This window comes from Lampetra fluviatilis, chromosome 2 (assembly GCF_964198595.1).
Source record: "Lampetra fluviatilis chromosome 2, kcLamFluv1.1, whole genome shotgun sequence".
NCBI classification, from domain to species: domain Eukaryota; kingdom Metazoa; phylum Chordata; class Hyperoartia; order Petromyzontiformes; family Petromyzontidae; genus Lampetra; species Lampetra fluviatilis.
Window position 1 is genome coordinate 13,651,026 of NC_136276.1, and position 22,764 is coordinate 13,673,789.

Consider the following 22,764-nt stretch of genomic DNA (forward strand, 5'->3'; position numbering starts at 1 on the left):
AACTCAATAGTCATTGAGTAATTACCAAGTGTGTGTTTGGACAAGGCGAAGAGAAAAAGTGGGGATTGCATGCCATTAATCATCCATCCTTTGCTGTTCAAGTTCCAAGTTTATTTTGTTTAACCAGACAAGTATTCAAGTAACCAGGATAGTTTCATTTGCAAGAGTGACCTTGGTCACCAAAATGACCAAAGCAAAAACAAATAAAATAAACCACAAGAACGAAGCAAATATAAATCGGATCAAAACCTGCTGCGGCCATTGTAGTGGGCAGCACCAAAGTCACTGCCAATGATGTGTGTTTTCGTCGTAGTAGCACTGTTTAAGTTTATTCTGGTCTCAGTGAGCTGTAAGCGGTGGCTAAGCAATGCGTGACCACTGGGCCCTCACAGTGTGGAGACGGGCGGCTCATTTGAGCGGCAGTGCCTCAGTTGTGGAGTCATCCCGAACTGCTCCTTTCACCACGTGTCCTTCAGCCCAAGCACCAAATACTTCCTGCTCTTCTGTGATGGTGAGTTGATGCAGAATCAGGCAGTGGATGTCACCAACTATATGTACATCTCGAAACACTTTTTTTTTAATCTTAACGGCCCTACTGCTTGAGGTGTTTAGCCAGTTCCTCATAGAGAATCCAAGATAAAACTCAAATACACGAGGCGATAACACAACAACAATTTATATAGAGTGATTAATTATTAACCTACTTGATGTTATGCTATCTGCAGACCGCCTCATAGGACTATAAGTTTTGGGTGTCAACTCACAAAATTAGATTTGCACAGTCTACCAACGCCATCTTAAATGATGGAATACACGCTTTGTGACACTGACCAAATGATCAAAGCAATGTTTATCATAAACTAAAGTATAGGTGAGAAGAACGATGAACTCGCTGAGCGTATATGGTATCTGGTATAAGGGCCTCTTGATCCAGGGTGGCTGAGAGGCAATTCTCACTGATATAAATCCCTGGGCCCAGCAATTTTATGGACCAAGGAGATTGTTCTCTTGGGCATGGGGGACTTTTAAAGTAAGTTGGCCCATGGTAGTACAGAGTCAGAAAGGTTAAAGAGTTTTGCAATATATAAGATACATGACTCATAGGAACAGCATCATCTTATTTATTTTCTGATTGTTAAATCTTTCTGAGTCAATGTAGGGGCAGAGGGAATGGATTTATAAAATAGAGTTGTAAAAAAATGGTCTCGCTGTCTACAAGTCTAACATGAGCACAATGGCACAGCTACACAGAAGATTGCTGATTACTTCTCAGCACCGTGCCTAGCTTAACAACTACAGTGTGTGCCTTTCTGTGTGTCTGTGCATGTGCACCCGTAAGTGTGCATTCGCTAGCAGATTGTACTATAATCTCGAAGGGCACATGTAGGGTCTTGGCTGGTCATGATTAGGATTTTACCTGAGAAGTGGAAACATACACTTTGATGAAATGCAAACACAGGCGTCCCTCTTTGATATAACCAAAACATGGTACTCATTTTTTAATCAATGTATTGTGGGGCTTTTCACCTGATTGAGAATCAAAAATGAAAATGAGCACCATCCAGTGCCGTTAGAGCATTGGTAAACTTTGCTTTTACTTTATATGTACGAATGTGTGTATACAGGAAATAGGATGACAACAAGGCTTGCAAATCAATACTTAATTTGTGTGTTGTTGCCTGCATGAAATGTGTTTCCAGGCCCTACTGTCCCAATGGTGACAGTGCACAGTACAGACAACCCGGGCAGTAAGTGCTAAAGCTTTCAACCGGATGCTTTGTCATCTGCTTTTTATTCCAAAGGCTGCATATTGCTTTCACTTCTCGACCTTTGCTGACTACTCAATTATAAATTATTTAAATTAATTATGAGTAAATTATATAACTACGAACTAGAGATGTTCTTTCATTTTAGCACAGCAATTAGGTAAGTAACGATACAACGATTCACCGAATAAAATGTATTCTTACACTTTACATAGCAATTCATAATTTTCTCTTCCTATACGTTGTATGTTATTGGTTCACATGACCCCTGTCGGATCTTGTGACTCTACACCCATCACAGAATAAAAAAAACTAGAATAGTTTGAATTGTGTGACAAGTCATTGAATCGCAAGGGGGTCAATTGTTAAATATGTAGCAATCGTTCCATATATTGTAGACTGGAAATCTAGCAAACTAACCGTGTGGGTTTTCAGGCTTTCACATCTTGGAAAACAACACTGAGCTGAGAGGCATGCTGGCTCAGAGGCAGACACCCACCACTATCTATCGCAATGTCACCATCGAGGATTACGGTAAGGAGTGTGCACAGGGGCACTGATAGAAAAAAGGCGTTCCATTGAAATATTTATAACCTCCACAAGAGGCCTAATTTCCATGCAGCGTGTGGTGCAGCTAATAAAATGGCTGCATTATTAAATTATCTGGTCACTGAATCGATGGACCCAAAGTGAATGAGTTTTAAGACAGATCTGTTAGGTTTCTTTCCAGTGTTTTTTTCAACCATTTAGAAATATGATTATTAAATTACAGCTCAAATTTAATAACGATGTAAATCTGAAAACCGCACCAGAAAAAGTAACCAAAACTGGGATAAGTCGTTGACACTGGAGCTCCGATGCATATTATGCTCCGCAAATTACATGTGAATATAGAACGTAAATTGGAGCTGCTTTGTGGATGTACACAGCTGTGGCAGCGTCTAGTTAACTGGAATTGGACAATATAATGCTTCTGAAAAATTAGAATTCACACTTTCAGTAATTGGTGACTTCTACTAAACAAAATTTTTTGAAAAAATACCCTTGTAAAAACTGTTCTCAGCAAATTCTGGCCTTACGATGAAAACACAATTCTTGATAAATCGTTAATTTCGTGAGGAGGAAAATTATCAAGAATAATGCAGTGTCCTAGGCCACCTGTAGTTTCACACGTCTAAAATATAATTTTCACCAGTCTTTTCCTGTCACATTGTAAGCAAGTGATTAATTTATCTTCTCCCATTACCATGCATAGACGGAGTAGGATATATTATCATTTATGGTGACGTATGTACGTGTAATATTGTACGCCACTGCTGCCGGAAGAGCCTCCATCAGAGGGAGCTCCAGAGAGCCCCCTTAGAGGGTATTTGGCCTACTCTTCTTCGCTGGCCATACGTCTTGGAAATTGTACGTGTATATAAATATTATGTTAAAAGTATGTGTATGGTACGTATGTTCAAGCGTGACATGAACTAAATATCAGAAATATTTAGGATTGCTTCACAAAGCATCTCGATTCTTAAATTATAAAGAAAAGAAAGCTCGCTCAGAGCAAGCTTTCTGATAATTATCAGAGCGAGCTTTCTTTTCGTTTATAATAATTATAATAATTGATTCATATGATAACAATAGTATAGTTCAGGAGATAATGTGTGCAACAGTTTCAGTTTCTTAATTTCTTAAACAATTGCAGTTCATGAAAGAAAATAATTGTCATTTATGTGTCACTTAAATGCTAATTCGTTTCAAAGTTCCTTACAAAATGCCGAAAAAACATAAACGGCCGCAGAAAATGAAACAGAGCAAAAAAGAACAAAGGAGTTGGAAAACATGAGCTCAGGGACCTGGCATTCCCACGCATAACTGACAGGGGTGTTGGAGACCAAAGTAACAGAGTCGGGACGATGGCTCATGGGGATTTGTTGATTCTTACATTTGTACAAAACAGTTGTAAACCAGGGTTTGAAGCGGGCTTGCAAAGCATCAGGTGTATCGCATTTGGTAGATGGTCAGTTTGTTGATAATTGCTGTTGTTTGGACTTTTATACCACGCTTACAGTTGCACATATTGAACAACATTGTGTGATGATTATAGAATTTGGACTTGCGTGTCATGCATTCCTTCCACATGTTAGTATCGGTGTGTACCATTTCCAAACCTCTGCGATTAAAATGTAACGTGACATTTTAGTGTTGAACATGGTTTCATTTTTGTTTTATTTTTGGGCAATCTTATTTTACTAAAATATTAAAATAAAATCGTCGACATCATCACAGTTTCAATCTTTATACATATATATGAATAATCGAATATGTTTTTGTATATATGCTAGACAGTTATAAAATAACAACACAAATATATTTCCACATTCCTATGATTCTGTCGAGGAATGCAATAGTTGTATTGTAACACACCTCTACATAGTTCAATGATGATAGCCATGTGAGATGAGCCTCCTGCACTCTGCCTCTGCTGCACACATTTCTCTTCTGGGCCATGGTGAAACATTGGTATCATTGTCCAAATATATCGCTGACAAAGTGCTGCCAAATTGCCATTTTGTTCAATTATAATTTTTATTCATGGTACCCTTCAGTAGGTAATGGAGGGTTAAAGGTTAGATTGAATGTGATCATGATGAATAAAACACAAATAAATGGCATTCATAAATCATTATTCGAGGCAGCAGACCACTCCTACAAATTAACTAAAATGAGCCCCAGGTAAAGAGAGAGCGACGCACGCTGTATATAGATCACTACCTTTGTGTGGTGCTTTGAATTGTGGCCATTTTTATATTTCTATTTTGTGTCCATTAGTACAATTACGACGTTTGATGCACCACATGTGGACACCTGGCTTTGATGGAATATATCTTCTCCCTTTTTTTATTTTCTAGTATGTATCTGAATTACAGTATGGGACACAAAACCTGCTAACCACAAACATTTTACATGAACAAAATCTGGTCTTTTATGAGTTTAGAAACGTCGGTGAAATATGAAAACGAGCATTATACCATCATGTCTAATGTGTCTGGATTGTTTGTGCAATTCCCTTACCGTGGAATTGACCATTTAGCTAACATTATTGCAGTTGTATCGTTTGTATGTGATGAATCAACTTGTAACGATGCGCCAATTCTTCAATGTAAACCAATTTTCCTTATGATACACGCATAGGGTGCATGTAAATTATATGCAAATGTACGATAATGCTATATTTAGGTGAATAGAGAAAACAAAAATACGCAAATTACACAATGAATGAGAACATACAAACAAGAGTCTTGAATCACATCTTGACCTCGATTTTGTGATAATGCATCAATTAGCCGTGTCGGTGTCTCATTCTATGCTTTGTAATTGATGGTCTGTTAACTTCTTACTGATACATTTCAAAATACAGTACTGTAATGTCTCCAAAGTAACCTGTTAATTTGTTTTAAACCAACAAATTCCATGTTCACTTATAAGTTCTATAACATTGTTATTTTATATGACATCATGCATGCACATTTCATCTAAAAAAAGACTGATGGATGAAGGATAGTGAAAGAAATGAGTAATTCTGTGTTTTGCAGTGGTACCTCTACAGCTGATGCTTCCTGCAGGTTTTACTGAAGAATTCCTCTATCCACTTCTGCTTATCATGTGAGTGCATCGACCTTCAGACTGTTTTACATTCTGAAAGCATGCATGCACTTCAGCTGCTTATCTTCCGTTGGATCTATATACTGTACATTTTGCATATATACATGTGAAAATAACGTCATTGTTTTTAATCATACACCACTGCCATTGTAAACTTTACAATATTTTTTTAGTGACTTTTTATTAAATTGTATAATATTCAGATGGATATATATTAAATAAATATATATTTGATCAATGTCAGTGGAAAGCACTTAAAATTATAATTAGCATAATCTAGTGGCTAAGATGCCCATCGTTATAATCATGAGAATCGACTTTGTTTTTACGCTCCAGTCATTAAAATACATATCTTGCAATACAATAAAATCACCAGCTAATTCAAATATACTAAATGTACTTCTGCTCGCGGACATTTACATTGAGGCGCTATAAATGTATCTTCTGTATAAAGTCAATAGAGAAACCCTGCTTTCGTTAGTCAACATTGCGTACCATACTGTCACGGAGAGCAGATTCCATTGCGCCCAATCGACGCTGTCAGTATTCTAAATCTATTGACTTTTTGTCATGAAAGGAGTCCTATCATGAAAGTAATCCTACAGACCTCGATGCCATTTTAATAAGATCTATGGGGATTGTGTTTTCTGGGAGGACTTATATTTCAGCTTCTCCTTTGATTTGCGGTGTATTCATCGCATTGCTTTTTGACCCTGAATGGATTGTCCTTCCCACGGGAGTTATGAAACGGCGCCATGGTGATTTTTGTACAGAAGGAGACTTAGAGAGAGATACCTCGAGGCTTTGCTGCAACTTCGCCGTGCTTGACTTTCGCAAGCATGTAAATGGACGGTGTGCACGTGGCCTTACAGAGAGCATGCCCCATGGCGATGATCAATTGTATTGCGTTACTCCTGGGGGTCTCCTCCCCCGCTGTGCAGGATTGACGAAAGGTGCCGAACATGTACGTGTAACCCCGGCCCCCGTGTTTTCGGTGACAGTGATGGTGTGCCCGGGGACCAGAGCGTGTCCGAGGTGTTCGGTTTGTCATGGGAAGCTGCGCTGGCGAGTGGGCATGCAACGATTGTTGCCCGGTTTGACGGACGTGGCGCGGGTTTCCATGGCAGCCGTTACCTGCACGAGGTGCATCGCAAGCTGGGCACAGTGGAGGACCACGACTATGTCACTGCGTTACGGTGCGTTACCCACACGCCGAGCAATGACACCAGCGCATGAGAATCCCAATGGCTGTGGGACCTGTGGAGATATATTTACCAGTGTCATTATTTTGTCATGTGTTGTGGGACAGAGATGTCGGTTTGTGCATTACATAATGCTGATCGCTAAAAGACGCTGCATTGGAAGTTTTGTGGACCTGCAGGAATACCTGTTACGTGGTATTAATATTTGAATGCTTGTTTATTATTCTTGGGTGAGATAGCAGGTTGACAGTTCCACAATTTACTTTGAGCAACAACCAATAGACTCCTCTTGTTTAGTATTGCACTGATATGGAATTGATGGTAAAGTATGCAACATATTGTGTACAGTAAAATGCTTCTAAATAATAACAATACACTACATCTCTCTCAAAGTATTTATTGCTCCTGCAATTAGTCTTGAAAATAAAGCAAAAAGTACTGGAATATAACACGTTGGCTTTTGCAAACCAATATGATCAATTTATTTGACTCAGATCGAGTGGATATGTTGATAACATCACGCCATCTATATAAGGCCCAGGGAGGGAGGAGATTTTCACAGTTCTGGAAATCATCTGATGATGCTGGTTACACTTCCCAACGAAACGTCGTACCAAATTGTTAAATGTTGTGGATTGTTCTTCAACGTACCGGTGTGTTGAAGCAACTCAAAATGGTACGTTTTGTTCATTGGCAGATTTTGTGACAACTTAATTTATTAGGCTGTGTCGAGTATAGGAGAGCATACAGCACATCTTTTGCTCGTGCGATCTGACACATATCAAGTATGAATCTTAGTACTAGAATACTATTTTAAAAAAATTCTTTCCAATTGTGTGATATTTAACTTCACAATTTAACTTTATATAGCAAAGTGTGCACGCTTCAATGTCTACGTTTAAATTTAGACAATTGAGTATCGATTTCGTAATAAATAAACTGTCTTGCAGTGAAATTAGTTTGTATTGTATTTTTATTTTATTGATCACGAAGAGCTGTTTGTTATGAAAATATAATAATGGCTATGTGTAAAAACAAATGGTTGTTGTTTTAGAATGACTTTTCAAAGTATTTAGCAAAAATGCTGTAAGCAAAAATAATGTGTATTTGGAGTTTGACAGTTTGTGTTCAGCACGAACGTTTATCATTTTAGGTCACTGCTAGAACTGCCGTACATCGACAAGAATAGGATTGGGGTGTATGGCAAGGTATGGCAACTTTAATACCTTTATTTTTCATTTAGGCTTCTGATAAAATGTTATAAGCATTATTGCAAAACACACATTCAGTTGTTGACTCGTACCTCAATCAAATAGATGTCACAAATGTATTTTGAATCAAAATAATATATCTAAAAATGCACTCACAATTGATTTTTTCAAACCTACAAATAATGTAATGGGGAGCTCTTTTTGTGATTTACCATTTTATAATCTCGCAATTGTTTCCAGGACTCTTTGCTGCAGTCAATGACTACGTGAGTGTGCGGCATTATGTCCTTCGAGAATACATCGCTCCGTGAATCTGTGTCCTTTCCTCTCAGGGCTATGGGGGTTACCTGGCAACCCTGGTGCTGGGGATGGGAGAAGCACAAGCGCGCTGCGGTGTGGCTGAGTCGCCCATCTTCGACCCCATGCTTTATGGTAGGCAAAGCCAATTCTGCCGACTTGAGGCATTCGGTAGTTGCTGGCTATGCCAGAGATACCTCGGATTCATTAGTGTCACAAGATGGTTAGTGTGTAAATATTTGGAAGCTGTGACATTGTGCTAATGCCTTAATGTATAATTTTGACATACTGTAAAATTATACAGTCGTGCTACATGTGTAATGGGTTCAACTGAGTTGCAGATGTAGACTTGGAGGCAACACATTAATTCAGTTCCAACACACGGGGTAACTTTTCCCTTAACAGAATAACAACCTATGATGGTGACCACCAGGCTAACTACACTAGTTACAACATAACTGCTACTACGGACTGGGATCAACAGCTTCGGCCCGGGTCCACGTGTTGGAGACTAAGGGTTTCTTCCAGGATGAACAACAACCCTGGTCCCTCTCGGGACCCAGCTTATATTCTCTGTGGCATGGCCGGCTCCGCCCTTGGCCACTTCCACCTTCCAGAATCCTCGGGAAGGATCTGGGTTCTAATCACGTGACCAACCCTAGCCCCCTCTTGGGGCCCCTTTGTAGACTTAACTGGTCACGTGTCCTCCCGGGTCAACCAGAATGCCATGGCCTCGAATAACCTCATCCTTCGGCCAACGCCCACACCCTGTCCTGTCGGGTCGGCACTGTACGCGAAGAGTGGTGCCATCTAGCGCTGTAATTCAGCACTTACTGTGCTGAATTACACCACTGTGTTATCCGCGATGTCGCTACACCGCACGCCGTGCCTCTCGAGGGCCGGCACTGCACCCAGCATGTCGACATCCAGCGATGTCACTACACATGTATAAGATATACAAATATGAAAGAAAATTGTAAGAATTACCAATCATCAAATTATTATTAAAGCTAGAGCCTTGTCTTGTCTTCTAAGTGATAATAGCTCTAGTTTTGACAAATGTAAGAGAAGGAATAATGTTGTGTTGGAAGGACGTTGGCTATTTTAGATTTCCTAATCATTTTGGCCTTGCAGCCCAAATCCAGGAAATACTGCAGACGATAACAGACAAAGTAGGTAAAAAAGTACAGAATGCAAACACATAATAGACAAATGATGATAAAAGTTTGGAGAAAAAGAGGAAAAATTCGACAAGTTCACATGCCTAAGAGGACTGATATCACACAATAGAAGTTGTGAGGATGACATTAAGAGAATAATCAGATTGGTTGCTGCAGCTTTGGAAATACACTACAAGGTCACATAAGATGGCAACATCTCAATTAGAATGAAAACGAGAGTGGTTGACACCAGTTGTGCCAGTGCTGCGATTGGGCCTTGAGGAGGGCTGAAAATATGAAAAGACTCACTGCAAAACCAGTTGACTGAGAAGAATCATGAGTCTACTAATGCGCCAATTATTGAGGATCGAACAAATTAGAATACAATTAATACAGAAACTTGCCTTGATGGAGAAGATTGAGGAGAAAAGGCTGCAATGGTTTGGACATGTAATGAGTATAAAAAGACACATAATACAATATTTGATACTATATATGTACGTAGAGGGAACAAAGAAAGTAGGAACGCAGAAAACCAGATGGATATACATAGTACGGAAAGATATGATGAAAAAGGACAGTAATTTTCTGAGCGACTAGATCGATTGAAGACACCAGGCAGCGGAAGGCCATATCTCGCTTAAGAGTGAGATATAGCCGAGCTATTTTCAGAGCTACATGCATAGAGAAGCTATTTTAAAATGTGATGAAGATAAATTTAAAATTAACATTTCCAGAACTACAGTCTTGCTTGTGCTACATCTCCAGCCAAGTATAAAATTGTTGATCTCTCCGTTGTGAGTGAATGTTGCTTGAGAGCGTTGTGCAGACAAGGCACCTGCTCGCACGTACTCTATTCCTCCTGTAACATTCTTCTCATCTGCATTTTGACAGCATGGTATAAAACACAAACCCCTTTTATAATGCGAGGTTATGGCTTGGCTACGGGAAGCATAGAGCACATCTGTTTCGCACTGGTGACCAAATGGGCTGCATGAACGAATTAAAGGTTCTTCATTAGAAAACGAAATGACACGGGGTTATGGAGGTCATTCATAATTGGGTCCATATCAACATGACAACTCAACGCTTGCTTAAACCAGGCTGTCAGCACTGAACTCTGAATATCGTTTTCCACTGTATTTGGTATACATTATACTGCGTAGGTTCTTGTGATTCTCAGTAATGCTGTGAAATAAAGACATTAGGTTACATAGTTACAAAAAATACGAAAAATATAATAGGACAAAAGGAACAATTTTTGCATAAAGTATAATTTAAGGTGCTGTGATTCATTATTGTATTGTTAAAGATTTGCATTTACAGTTCTGGTTTCCATTGCCCTTGATGTGCCCATGGGTAACACAAGGTTTCGACAGTGAGGAACAGCTTGGCATGCGTACCCCCCATTTAATTCTTAATTTAATAGACGACATTGGCTTGAAAACACATACCCTTGCAAAGCAGCGCTGGAAGAATGCACTTGTCTTGTGACACTTTGGAGGTATTGACATTGGTAAAGATCAGCTGAGGTGGAATGGTATTGGACTTGTGAAGTGTGTTTGTGTAACCTCAACTATTAATCACAAGTTGTCGTCTTCAATATGGTTCCTTGAGGTTGAGGTTCTGAATCATATGCCTATCACTCTAACGAATGTGGCGAGAATGCTCGTTCATTTATAAGCATTACATAGCTTAGAGGCCAGAAAGTCATACTGATAGATTTTCAGGTCGGGTTCGGGTTAAGCCAAAACCAATTGAACTGTAACCAGGTGAACTATAAACAATTTAGTTGGTTAAAACAGTCTTAGAAGGTTCAGTTGCAGTTAAATGTTTGCTAAAAGAAACTTGTTTCAACCAGTTAAAATTGATCATGAGCAACAAAAACCATACCTATTTTTTTCCATTCCAATTTAGGTTTCGGTTTCAGTTCTGATTATGGTTTGAGTACTTGAACCAAAGCGTTTGTGGTTAGACTCTCTGTAGTATAGACAATAACAAACTATGTATATATGCAACTCATTAAAGTTTTATTAAATTGTACTTTCCTCTTTTTTTACGAGATAAATATTTTGTTACCAATGGTACAATATATTTAAGAAAAGCTCGGGGAGTTACACCAACATCTGGTTCAATATTTTTAAGCCAAACAAGCCTGATAATTGTAAGTAGCATTGCATTACTGACTGTGGTAATGATGAAGGATGTAAGAAAGACGGAATGCTCTTGTGGGATTGCAGTTTTAATTTAAATGTGTATAATGGGAAACCAAAGAGATAAATCAGCTTGAGGCCCTATGCCTATGAAAGTATATATATTAGAGTGGCACAAACCCTGACTATTTAGGCAGCTGCTGTTGAACCATGCTCAGAAAATATTATTTGTTTACCTTCATATATCTCCTTTTTAAAGTGATTTGCGAGTTAATGTACGGCAAAAATACAAGTCTCTTGTAAATGCATCCATTCTTATAATAGATTTTCCATAAACCCTAAAAACCCAACATAAAAGCTACTAACAAAAAAAACCTTTTCGTTACATTTTATTATTGTTTTTTGTCTCATTTCCACTCTCCTACGGTATCCATCACCCACAAATTCACCCAAATCAACTCTGCATTCCTCCTCCTAGCCCCTAGCACTTGCTTAAAGAAGGGTGATTTACAGCTTATGTGAAAATGTACAGTGCAAATAAAATGGTATAATGAAGCAAAATATTACAATAAGCTGCAACATGGTGATGAAGCTTACAATGACATAAGGGATAAGGATGAATCTGAGATCCCTGGAGGTCACATCTAGGTGGCCATTTTACTGCAAATGTCACCCAATTTCCTTTTGAGTATTTCCTAATGGCTTCTACAATATTGTCAATACAATGCCCTTTTGTAAATTAGGCTGGAAGGCTTTTCATTGTTGGAGATACAAGCAGGGACAGGGTGAAACAAAATACTGCCCTGACATGAACAGAAGGTCTTAGGTTGTGTGACTGAAATTTCTGTTGGAGCAATTTTAATTAAATTCTGGTAGACTGGTTTTCCATCATCCGCCCACAACAACTCACGTGGTTTAATGCCAATTTCTTTTGTTCCTTCTTATTTTCTCCTTTTGAAGGTAATAAGCTCACATCGCTTTGTGGCCTGAATATGATATGCCAAGCTAGCTATATGCCTCAAACCATAGGGTAGAGAGTGGGAACACAACTAAAGAGACCGTAGAGAGGGACAGCAGGAAAAGTAAAGAGAGAAGAGTACGTTCGATTGAAGTCGAAAGGCATTTCCATAAAAAAAATACCAAGCCTTCGATTCCTTATGAAGCTAAATCTGCACAGCCCCCAGATACATTGCCGTGGTATTTTCTAATCTGGTACCGCAATTGTACTTTAAAAACCTCAGGGATACCCTGCATTGCATAGATCTTGGAGAGGATCTGTAAGATGATGCAGCAATCCTGGTGTTGGGAATGGTTTAAACTATTATTGGGGCACACTGAGGCACACTTTGTGCACAGCTTGGAGTTTGCGATGTGCGTTCTCATTGTGTACAATTTAGTGTTCAAAACATGTACAATATCCTATCGGCTAGTGTATGGTGTTCCAACGCTGACATTCGCCTCAGTGTGTGCTACAGGTCATAATGTGTGTCTGGAATTATGGTGTTAAACTGTACTGCTTGACCCTCCCTAATGACGTTAATTTAAGCAGTGATATTTAACAGAGAAGGAGAGTCATTTTAATATTCATAAAACATCAGATAATCATATCATCACATCACTGCATGCAATACATGTTTTAAAGTATTTTTTAATATATTTATTTGTGTGATGTATACGTTTACATCATTTCTAAAGCGATTTAAACACAGAAATAGATTTGAAAATATTCGTGTGAACTACAGTTTGTATTCTGACTCCCACAGCCTCTGCATTTTCTGAGCGCTATCTGGGCTTGCCAGCCCGTGAGGAGAATGCGTATGAGGTGAGGACCAGCCTTGAATGCAAACCCACTTCTACATTACTCATCTTCATTGTGGAAGACAGAGCATGTGCAGAAGCATTCAATACGTTATGTATTTTACATCCATGCCTTTAACATTGTGCACCCACATGTGTGAATTACTGTCATTACATTTTCCTTGTGCCTTTAGGAAATGAGATGCACATCATCTGCAAATAAATAACATTGCCTCCGTGAAATATTAACCCTGTATTTGGAAAGATTACGATGGCTTTGTAAGCCCTTAATAATGGTTTCTTACAGAAGGAGTAAGAATGTGTTTAACAAATTTGTTTTGGTATATTCATGGGAATTTCCCTTTACATTACATATTGCGCCTTTTATTGATCATATATCTTCACTAACTTATATATTGTGTTGTTTTTAACAATCCATCTTTCTTGACCATGATCACGTAATTATGTTCTCTGACTGTATTTTGTATGGAATTCTACCTCAATATTTTTTCTGTATTTTTTTATTCTGTTCAAATGTCTCACATTCACTTTATCAGGCTGCCAAAGTGAGCAGTCGGCTCAGCTGCCTCAAGGCCGAACGATTCTTAATCATCCATGGCACAGCTAATGGTAAGGATTCTCTGAAAAGGCTTTTACTATGGCCCTGGTGCAGTTTGTGTGTGTATATATATGATGTATTGAAAACAATTGAAAATATAATTTATATTCATCCTGTAGCTATCAATATTTTATGAGTTATCTTGCATTATTATTAAACGAATAAAAATAATAATTCATAGCCCAATGTATATCCACTGCTGGATGAAGGCATTCTCATGGGGATTGTTTGACCATATTTCACTACTGGTCAGTCCAAGTTGCCCAGGATCAGTCCAGGAATTCAACAACTCAGGTCACCAGGTGCAAAGTGCAGTGTGCTAACCACTGTGCCACAGCTCCCCGCATTCTTCTAATATTAGATGCATTTATTTTTCACAGATCTCCTGAACTTCCTTGCTTGTTCCCTCCCAGGTTTATTTTGTTTAACCATTCATTAGAGTCTGTTAAATATGTGACAACTTAACTTTCATTTCCATTAAGATAACTAAGAAAGATAGAAGAGGAGGTGGCATCAGTACCAGTGTAACATTGTGAGTTATGGCAATCGTCAGCAGAGGCACATACCTACTAATATAACCCAGGTGTCCTTAACACTCGTGACGCCACTCCACATCGACCAGCCCCCCTCATTAATATTCATGGTCAGGTGACGTCCTCCAAATAGACACCCCCCCCCCCCCATTAATAAAAATTAGTAGGTGACGTCACTCCACATGGGGGGCCGAGGCGCCTCCTCCCCCCTCCTCGGCGTCAACTTACAACCCTCACGACAAAGGCAGAACCCTCACGTCACGTGATCTCCGTAACGCTATTGAGACATAGAAGTAAAAAGGACGTCATGATGAACATGGGATTATAACCCTTAAATGAAATAAGTCTGTGTCACCACGGCCTTACAAATTGCACACGAATGGATGCAATGAATATCATGTCGCGGTCTGCTTTTCGCTTGCAAGTTTCAGATTTACTGTAATACACCCGTCCTTCGACGGGCTAAACGCTAGTTGTAAAATAGCTTTCTAACCATCTAAGAAGCCTTACTATCACAGGTGTTGTTTTTTATATAACCTTCATCAATTACAGACGTTAAGCACATTTCACAAGAGCATTGACAAGTATTTAAACAACATACTCTTTGCTTCTTTTGGTAAAGTCACGTAGGTTGAAGAAATAAAATTAAACAATTTTTTTAAAAAAATTCCCTCCTGAGGACGACCACTTGTGTTGCAATCGAATCGTCGTGATATATATATATATTTCAACCTACGTGACCTTACCGAAAGAACCAAAGAGTATGGATTCCTGCAATCACGAAAGCTTCAAATCAAGATATTTAAACAACATGAGATAAGTGTCGGTAATTAGACAAAAAATTAAACAAACATAGAAATGGGTCTTTAAGGATTCTTTAAAAACAAGGCTAATTCACAAAGCAAGTTTGAAAGACGATAACATCCTCCTACACGGAACATGTGATATTAAAGTGTATTTCATTAAAAAAAACACATGAATCAGTCCGATCACCAACTGAGAAACCAAATTACAGAAAATTGGAAAGCAGATTATTTTCATGATTAGATTAAATTATTCTGTATCATGGGATTTGTGATATCTTAGAAAAATGCAAGACATATTTGTTTTTTTAAATAAGGGGAGTTTATAATAAGCATCACTCAGATATTAATGATATAAAAGAACATATTAGTTAATTTTACTGCTTCAGTTGCAGGACTTTGATGATTAACTTTACAGAATAACTTTTTTTTAAAATTGGAATTTGTAATCATCCAGGTAGGGTGTTGACTGTTATGTTATGTAATCCGACTCTCTGTTGTATTACATTACATTTCTAAGTATACTAGATTTGTGTTTCTATTTCATTTATACCTGATGATAATAGCTTGTGTTGCAATTGAAACGTCGTATGCAAGTATTTAATTTATTATTTTATCTTTATACGTGACTTTACCGAAAGAACCAAAGAGTTGTAATTTGGGGTTTTACTACTTTTAAACGTTAGTATTTTTTTAATTATTTAGTTATTTTTCCCTCAAGCTAATATTTGTTCCAGTGTAAATGTAACTAATAAAATAACAAAATATGCAACACATTGCAATGTAATGCAAAAGCCAAAACAACTCCTGGCCGCTACTTATGTCCTTCATAATAAATATCCACCACCAGTGCTCCTCCATACAAAGTTGTTGTACACTTGAATTAAGGCTGCGCTATTACACCACATGCATTGAGGCTGTGCCATTTCTTACAGGTGTGTTTGATCTGCCAAGTTGTGGGAAATGTATTTGAATTATACCAAATATAATGTGGTGGTATGTTTTTTTTCTTTTTCAGAGATGGTCCACTTCCAGCACACTGCAGAACTGATTAAACATCTTATCAGCATTGATGCAAACTACACACTCCAGGTCGAGTACCACAGTTTACAATCACAAATATTAAATTATGTTATAATCAGGCTTTGACGATGCACATTTTAGATACAGCAAAACAATATATAAAAACGTTTTTCCGGAATATTTCAACGTATTTTTTTTCTCATAAATAAAAATGAAAGATAAACGATGATAAACTGTGTAGATGTTAATAGGCACCAGTGTGTTATGGACCTGATTCAGGTGTTGACAATCATACCTACGCTTTAGATTTTTGTTGGGTAAAATTGTGTCGTTAACACCACCTACAATGGTATAAATCACCAATTAGGTGGTGTGTTTCGGCCATTGCATCAAGATGTCAATATGATGTAAAGCTTTCGTGACTGCAGGGATTCATCTTCTTGGTTCTTTCGGTAAAGTCACGTAAAAGGGAAATAATAAAATAATAAAAATTAAACATAATAAAATACAATTCTCACGACGTTTCGGCCACAATGCAAGCAGCCGTCCTCAGGTGAAGAACAAGTCTGTCGGAAAGACAGCTGCTGCTTGCGTTGTGGCCGAAACGTCGTGAGAATTGTATTTTATTATGTTAAATTTGTATTATTTTATTATTTCCCTTCTACGTGACTTTACCGAAAGATCCAAGAAGATGTCAATATGACCTTATATGTAGCGTCCTATGGGAATATTATAAAACCCAAGCAAACTTTACATTGCAGATCTATCCGGACGAGGGAAACTCTGTGCGCGAGCTCAAGTGGAGGCGGCACCTCTACAAGACTATGACAGACTTCTTCGTTGACTGCTTCAGCCAGCTGGCACCACGTGTGCGAGACGAACGCGAGGACGACGATGATGAGGACGAGTGAACTACGCTTGTTATTACTGTCATGTCTAAAGGTGGAGACAGAGGGCGGCACAATAGGGTGCATCGCTTCTCATGGGGTTTCCCCTGCTAGTTGATGGCCATACGCGTGAACAACATTGGAGCAGCCACCAGAATTTCTAGCTTATGTACTAGTTTGTACTAGTGTCACTTGCGCATTCAATTAGGGCTCCGTAGGAAAAATAAGGGGAGGAGAAATGCCTCCACCAATTCCCTGAGGTCACCTCGATGATATGCTATTGGTCATCGAATCCTGAGTTTGTAACTCATAACTCAGCATATCAATTATAGAAGTAACGGTTTTAAAGTCAAATTACGAATATCTTAAATAACTCTTTTAAAACATTTTATTTTAAATAAAACATGTTTTATTTTTAATTATTAATATTTGTACAGTATAGGATTGCATATACACTGAAATAACAATATATATAGAGTATTTAATTTCGTGATCAAATTGATCTGCAATCATTTGATCCAAGCATGAGAGTGTTCATGTTGAGAAATTCAACCATTGCTGCATGGTAGTTGGAGCTCAGAGCAGCCACATGAGAAACCATGCATTCTAAATATTCTCCTTGATGTCCCCATCCCCGCCATTGCTTTCCAACGTGCGCACGGACTTCCAACATGCTTTCTTTAAGCAATGTCTTGTGTCTCTTTATATTGCCACATCATAATTGAAAATATAGTCACTCCAAAAAAAGTTGAATGGGAAATTGTTCATATTTCGGTAATCTGAAGGAAAATGAAACGGAAAATAATAGTGCTTGCAAACAACATTCATTTTAAATTAATGAATAATTTAGCTGAGTTGGTTGTTGACCATAACTACAGTTTCAAATATGTATTCCTCTCTCTACACCAATTACTGATTCAATAATTTTCACTTGGGACTATGCACAAAACTAGGAATGACAATAGTAACTAAATATACTGCTCAGTATATTTTAACTATTTGCGGTGTTAAAAATAAAGTGATCCTGTGGAACCTGACACCAAATTCTTTTGCGAAATACACCTGCCTGAAAGATTGCAAAATACAGTTGTTAAATACAGAAATATTTCATAAGCCTACACTTGTTTGCATTCATAAGCATGTATTTCCCAGGACTTGTTAACGTGCATTAGTGTTCCACAGGGTCGCCTTTTTTTAGGTGTGTATTTTATTTTCACACTATAGCACAAATGTTGCATCAATTACAATTGATTAAAGTGAATCCCTTTTAAATTATTGACAATAGGCTCAAGAGAAGCCATCTATTGGATAAGCACGAGTCAATGTTCATTCAATAATCGATGAAAACTATTTCAGAAAACTATTAAGTGCAATATATACAAGTGTATTTTTGTAAACATTAAAAGCGTATTTAATTATAGAATGGTTAATGGTAACAAAACATATTAACTTCTGTAATAACATGCTGAAAATAACTTACTTTTCAATAACCATCATATCAAGCTATGAAATAGCAAATGTACTCAAATTCTACTAATATTCCTTGTACGATGGTAGGCATTTTATTTATAGTTTTTATTCTCTTTTCTAACTTATGAAAATCTCAATTATAAAAATGTATGATTTTCCTTATTCAAGTTAACAACCAAATTACATGTCAGTACTCTGTACTTAAAAATGTAATCTAAAACATCTGCTACTGCATCATTTGAACGGTTATCCAGTATTCCACCACGTTTTTGACTTTCATTTTTTAAGAATGGCATATCACACACAGTACAATCGTGGAATATCTTCAATCACTATTCCAGGAATATCTGTCCAGAAGTTGTGGACAGTTTCCAGAGGTCTCCATGATACACATCCATCTGATCTGTATAAAATCAGACAATTCACAGGGTAAAACGTGAATTTATTTCCGATTAATTATTTAATAGATCTGTGCTTAATTTACCAAATGTACTGTACGATCACAGTGTGTAGTGCTCTGCTTTGAAAACCTTTCTGGTAAAGTTTTACGTAACTTATACACACACACAATACATATACAGTCATATGAAGCTGTGCAGAGCCTCCACCTGTTTATTAATTTGCGCACGTCCTCTATAGAGTTCAGGATTCTGAGAGTTTGTCTTGCATTTCTGATGTTTGTAGCAATTCTTTGGTCCATAAAATGCATAGCCCGTGAATGCTTTGAACTGCTTGGATTTTTATCAGTGTCCTGTAAATATGTTACTTTAATAAGCACTTTAATGGACTCGTTATTGTGAAAAAGTGTTAAATGTTACCAGTGTTAGTGTTGCTGTGTCACATTATGCTTTAGGCCAGTTCCATCTTCAATGTTCTAAAATGATTGCCACATTCATTTTTGCCTCAGTGTTGTGTTTTCCCAGTTGATTAAAAACTGTGCCAAACATCACAGTGTGTTTGTAAACTTTTTAAACTAAACACTATGTAGTAAAATAGTATTGTTTACAGAAATTAACGTGTTATATTTACTTATTCTTTTCAGGTAGTAATTATCCAATATAAAGTTGCCCATTTGAATTTGTTTAGGTCTTTTACAAATATTGTAATAACTTAAGCTGCATTAAAGTACCAGATATAAGGAATGCTTTTCAACTGGGACTCCAGAACCTAGAGTCTGCTGGGTGGCATTACACACTGGGTGAGTCGTTTGAGAATTATGGGGAGAAGAATGGAGGACGTTGTGGTTTTGTCCACTACTGGACATCTGTGAAAAAGAGCTTTATAGCTCATCCAATTCCTCCAGTATAAATATTCCTGATTTCATTTTCCACCTGTGGGACGTACACATATGATCATGCTGCCACCTGCTGGTGGAATTTATCACGGGTCACAATGTTTTGTGTCACATCGCAATTGGCACTATTGTAGGTAATGCAATGATTTGTTATTTTTTTGTGATGCATTATTTATATAAAATGCTACAAAAATATTATAAATTTAAAGTAATTGGCTTATAATGGTCCATGTACTCATGTTGTGTCACGATGAAAACAAGCTCTGAATTTAAGCTAAGTGTTCTTCATAGCCATCGTTATCTCGATACCTTCTTTTGAAACGTAAATGTATTATAAATGCACGTGTGTATGGTGGACTTCCAATAGGAACTGCTGACTGAAAGCTATGCAAATACTTTTTCATGTCAGCGATAGCACACAATATAAAGCTTAATTTTAAGAAAAATAACCTGCAAGGTAAGGAGTGGATATTCTCATTTATGCACGATCTTGAGCAATTAGAATTTAAAGTTCAGATGTGCACACAGCTGTCCTTGCTGGTTTAAATACAAATTGAAAGGTAAATGCAGTTCTACTTTTATAGGTCGTTTGAAACAAATCTAATCAGAAAAGCAGCATCCGTTATCTTTGTAAAAAGTATTGGATATTAATTACACATTATTGCACATTAGGCACACAAAAGGAATGTTTTCAAAATAATTCGAAACATTCTGCTCTTCCCTGGAAACTAACGGTTGGACCCCAAAAACGTGTTGGCGAGTAAACCCTGTGCCTGTCAACCCATATGGTTTACCCGTATTCTTGAACAGGGAAATTGAGTTTCAGGTCGAAACGGCGCACAGCCTTTTCAATAGGGGCAACAAAGACATCATACGGCCAAAAAAAAAAAGTTGTGGGACAGCTTTTTTTTTTACTCTGAAGAGTAGCGATCCCCGTAGCAGCCGAAAATTTTGATCCTGAAATTTGTAAAAACAGGATTGGGATGTACATGAATGATAGTGTATTGTTTAACCCTTCATAATTTACTGTTTAGTGTTGTACATTTACAAAATGAGTGTGTGCATCCACATATCAAGTAAGCAGCATCAGTAAGCATACTGGTAGGAACCTCCTGGTTACGCCAGCCCACAGGGGATTATTGTGTCCGTCCGTCGTGCAGGGAGGGGAGGGTGGGGAGAGGCTGGGTGGGGAGGGTGGGGAGGGGCTGGGTGGGGAGGGTGAGGCTGGGTGGGGGGTGGGAGGGGTGGGGCTGGGTGGGGAGGGGCTGGTCACCCCGTGGTGCCCTTATAAAACTCAACGTTTAACCTACTCACGCCGGCTTGTGCCCGCCCTCACAGTCGGCCATATTTGCGGAATACATCACGCCGCTGTTGACCCTGGCCATTGACCGAGCAACCCAACGTTCCTACCAGCTCCCTCCGCAGGAATGTGTTAAGTAGCATCACTGACACCAATTATCAAAAGTAACACAAAAAAGTTTTTGTTTAGTAACAACATTTTTGTCGATTTTTTTGTGTTTCTCCCTTGTGATGGGACTTTGTAGGATGAACGTTGAGATTTATAAGGGCACGGGTTGACCAATGAAGTCTTGAGTTTATCTGTAATAAGGTCGGCACTGATAAGGGGTTGACAGGTATGAAACCCAGAACATTTAAAATTCGAGGACGTTTCGCTTGCGGTTACAAGCAGCGTTTAAATTATTGAATCCGAAAGCATGACGTCACAGGGCAACTGTCACGTCTCCCACGTGGCACCGAGTAGCACGCCGGCAGTCACGTGAACAGCTCGCGCGCCGGGGGGGGAGTGGCGGTGGAGGGGCGTGGCGGGGAGGAGCGTGGCTGGGAGGGGGGTGGCGGATCACGTGAGCAAGCCAGCTGCCCCGCCCGACGTGTGGTGCTCACGTGACCATGACGTACTAACCCACGTGATAAGCCACTCCGTTAAGCTGTCGTTTGTGGCCAAATCGCGTCTGCAAAAGAAGTTAGTAGCTCGGTTGTATTTACCTGGCAAAATAAAACAAATAGTTTAGTTTTATTTGCGTATATATTTTTAACCGACTCGTTTACCTTTCCTATACTTTGCACTTCTGTAGTGTTTTTTCTATTGCCTGTGGTTGTAAACGTTCTGACCCGCCTCTTCTGTGCAATCCGAGGGAAAAAAAGAGCTTTATAGCTCATCAGATTCCTCCTGCAGTATAAAAAAAAATATTCTGGATTCACGGCGGTCACGTGGAGAGTGGTGGTAAAGCGATGAGCGCTTCGATCTGCGCTACGACCTCGTCGACTCGAGTTAGTTCCCCCTCTCACGGCCAACAACCCGGTGACGATTACACTGTGGAACATTTTTTTTGTTCCTGGGTACTAAGGGGCCGTCCATAAATGACGTCATGCGATTTTGGACGATTTTTGACCCGCCCCGCTCGTCACACGGCGTCACAAAGTCAGACCCTTCCCTCAAATATGACGTCACAAAGCTCTGCCCCCCCCCCCCAAATAAAACATGCTTCAAATCGCTTTAAACTGCTGTCATTGTAGTGCGTAATTAATGTGCTTCTGCACTCTGATGTTGTAGGAGAAAACATTTATTTAAAAGTCTATTTAATTAAGTAGAACGTGTTGTCTATATTTATTTAAAAGTTGCACATTTTGCTGTGACGTCACATTTCTCCCCCCCCCCCTCGTCACACATCGTCACAAATGTCTGACCCCCCCCCTAGGTGCGTGACGTCATTTATGGACGGCCCCTAAGTGTTATTGTCTAATTTCTTATGCCTTAAAAGTATAGAAAATAGCTCTTATTCCTCACATACTTTGCTTTTGTGACCATGACTTTATATGAAGGAATGACACAAATGCACACTTTGTATAAGTGAAAATAGGTACATTTCAAAA

General features: G+C 38.6%; 1 protein-coding gene across 5 annotated transcripts in view; it reads left to right on the forward strand.

The window, feature by feature from the left end:
- Positions 1-19,547, forward strand: part of LOC144943153 (inactive dipeptidyl peptidase 10-like) — a 103,851-nt gene extending 84,304 nt beyond the window's left edge. For 3 of the 5 annotated variants that reach the window (XM_078870383.1, XM_078870406.1, XM_078870399.1), the window contains 11 exons: positions 393-511; positions 1,701-1,748; positions 2,202-2,300; positions 5,354-5,423; positions 6,425-6,619; positions 7,779-7,833; positions 8,169-8,268; positions 13,210-13,268; positions 13,801-13,873; positions 16,217-16,290; positions 16,983-19,546. In XM_078870383.1, the coding sequence (XP_078726509.1) occupies positions 393-511; positions 1,701-1,748; positions 2,202-2,300; positions 5,354-5,423; positions 6,425-6,619; positions 7,779-7,833; positions 8,169-8,268; positions 13,210-13,268; positions 13,801-13,873; positions 16,217-16,290; positions 16,983-17,132 (1,042 nt within the window). In that variant the 3' untranslated portion in view covers positions 17,133-19,546. Of the gene's footprint in view, positions 1-392; positions 512-1,700; positions 1,749-2,201; positions 2,301-5,353; positions 5,424-6,424; positions 6,620-7,778; positions 7,834-8,168; positions 8,269-13,209; positions 13,269-13,800; positions 13,874-16,216; positions 16,291-16,982 lie in introns of all 5 variants that reach the window. The other 2 variants (XM_078870390.1, XM_078870414.1) reach the window with 1 other exon arrangement.
- The last annotated feature ends 3,217 nt before the right edge of the window (positions 19,548-22,764 follow it).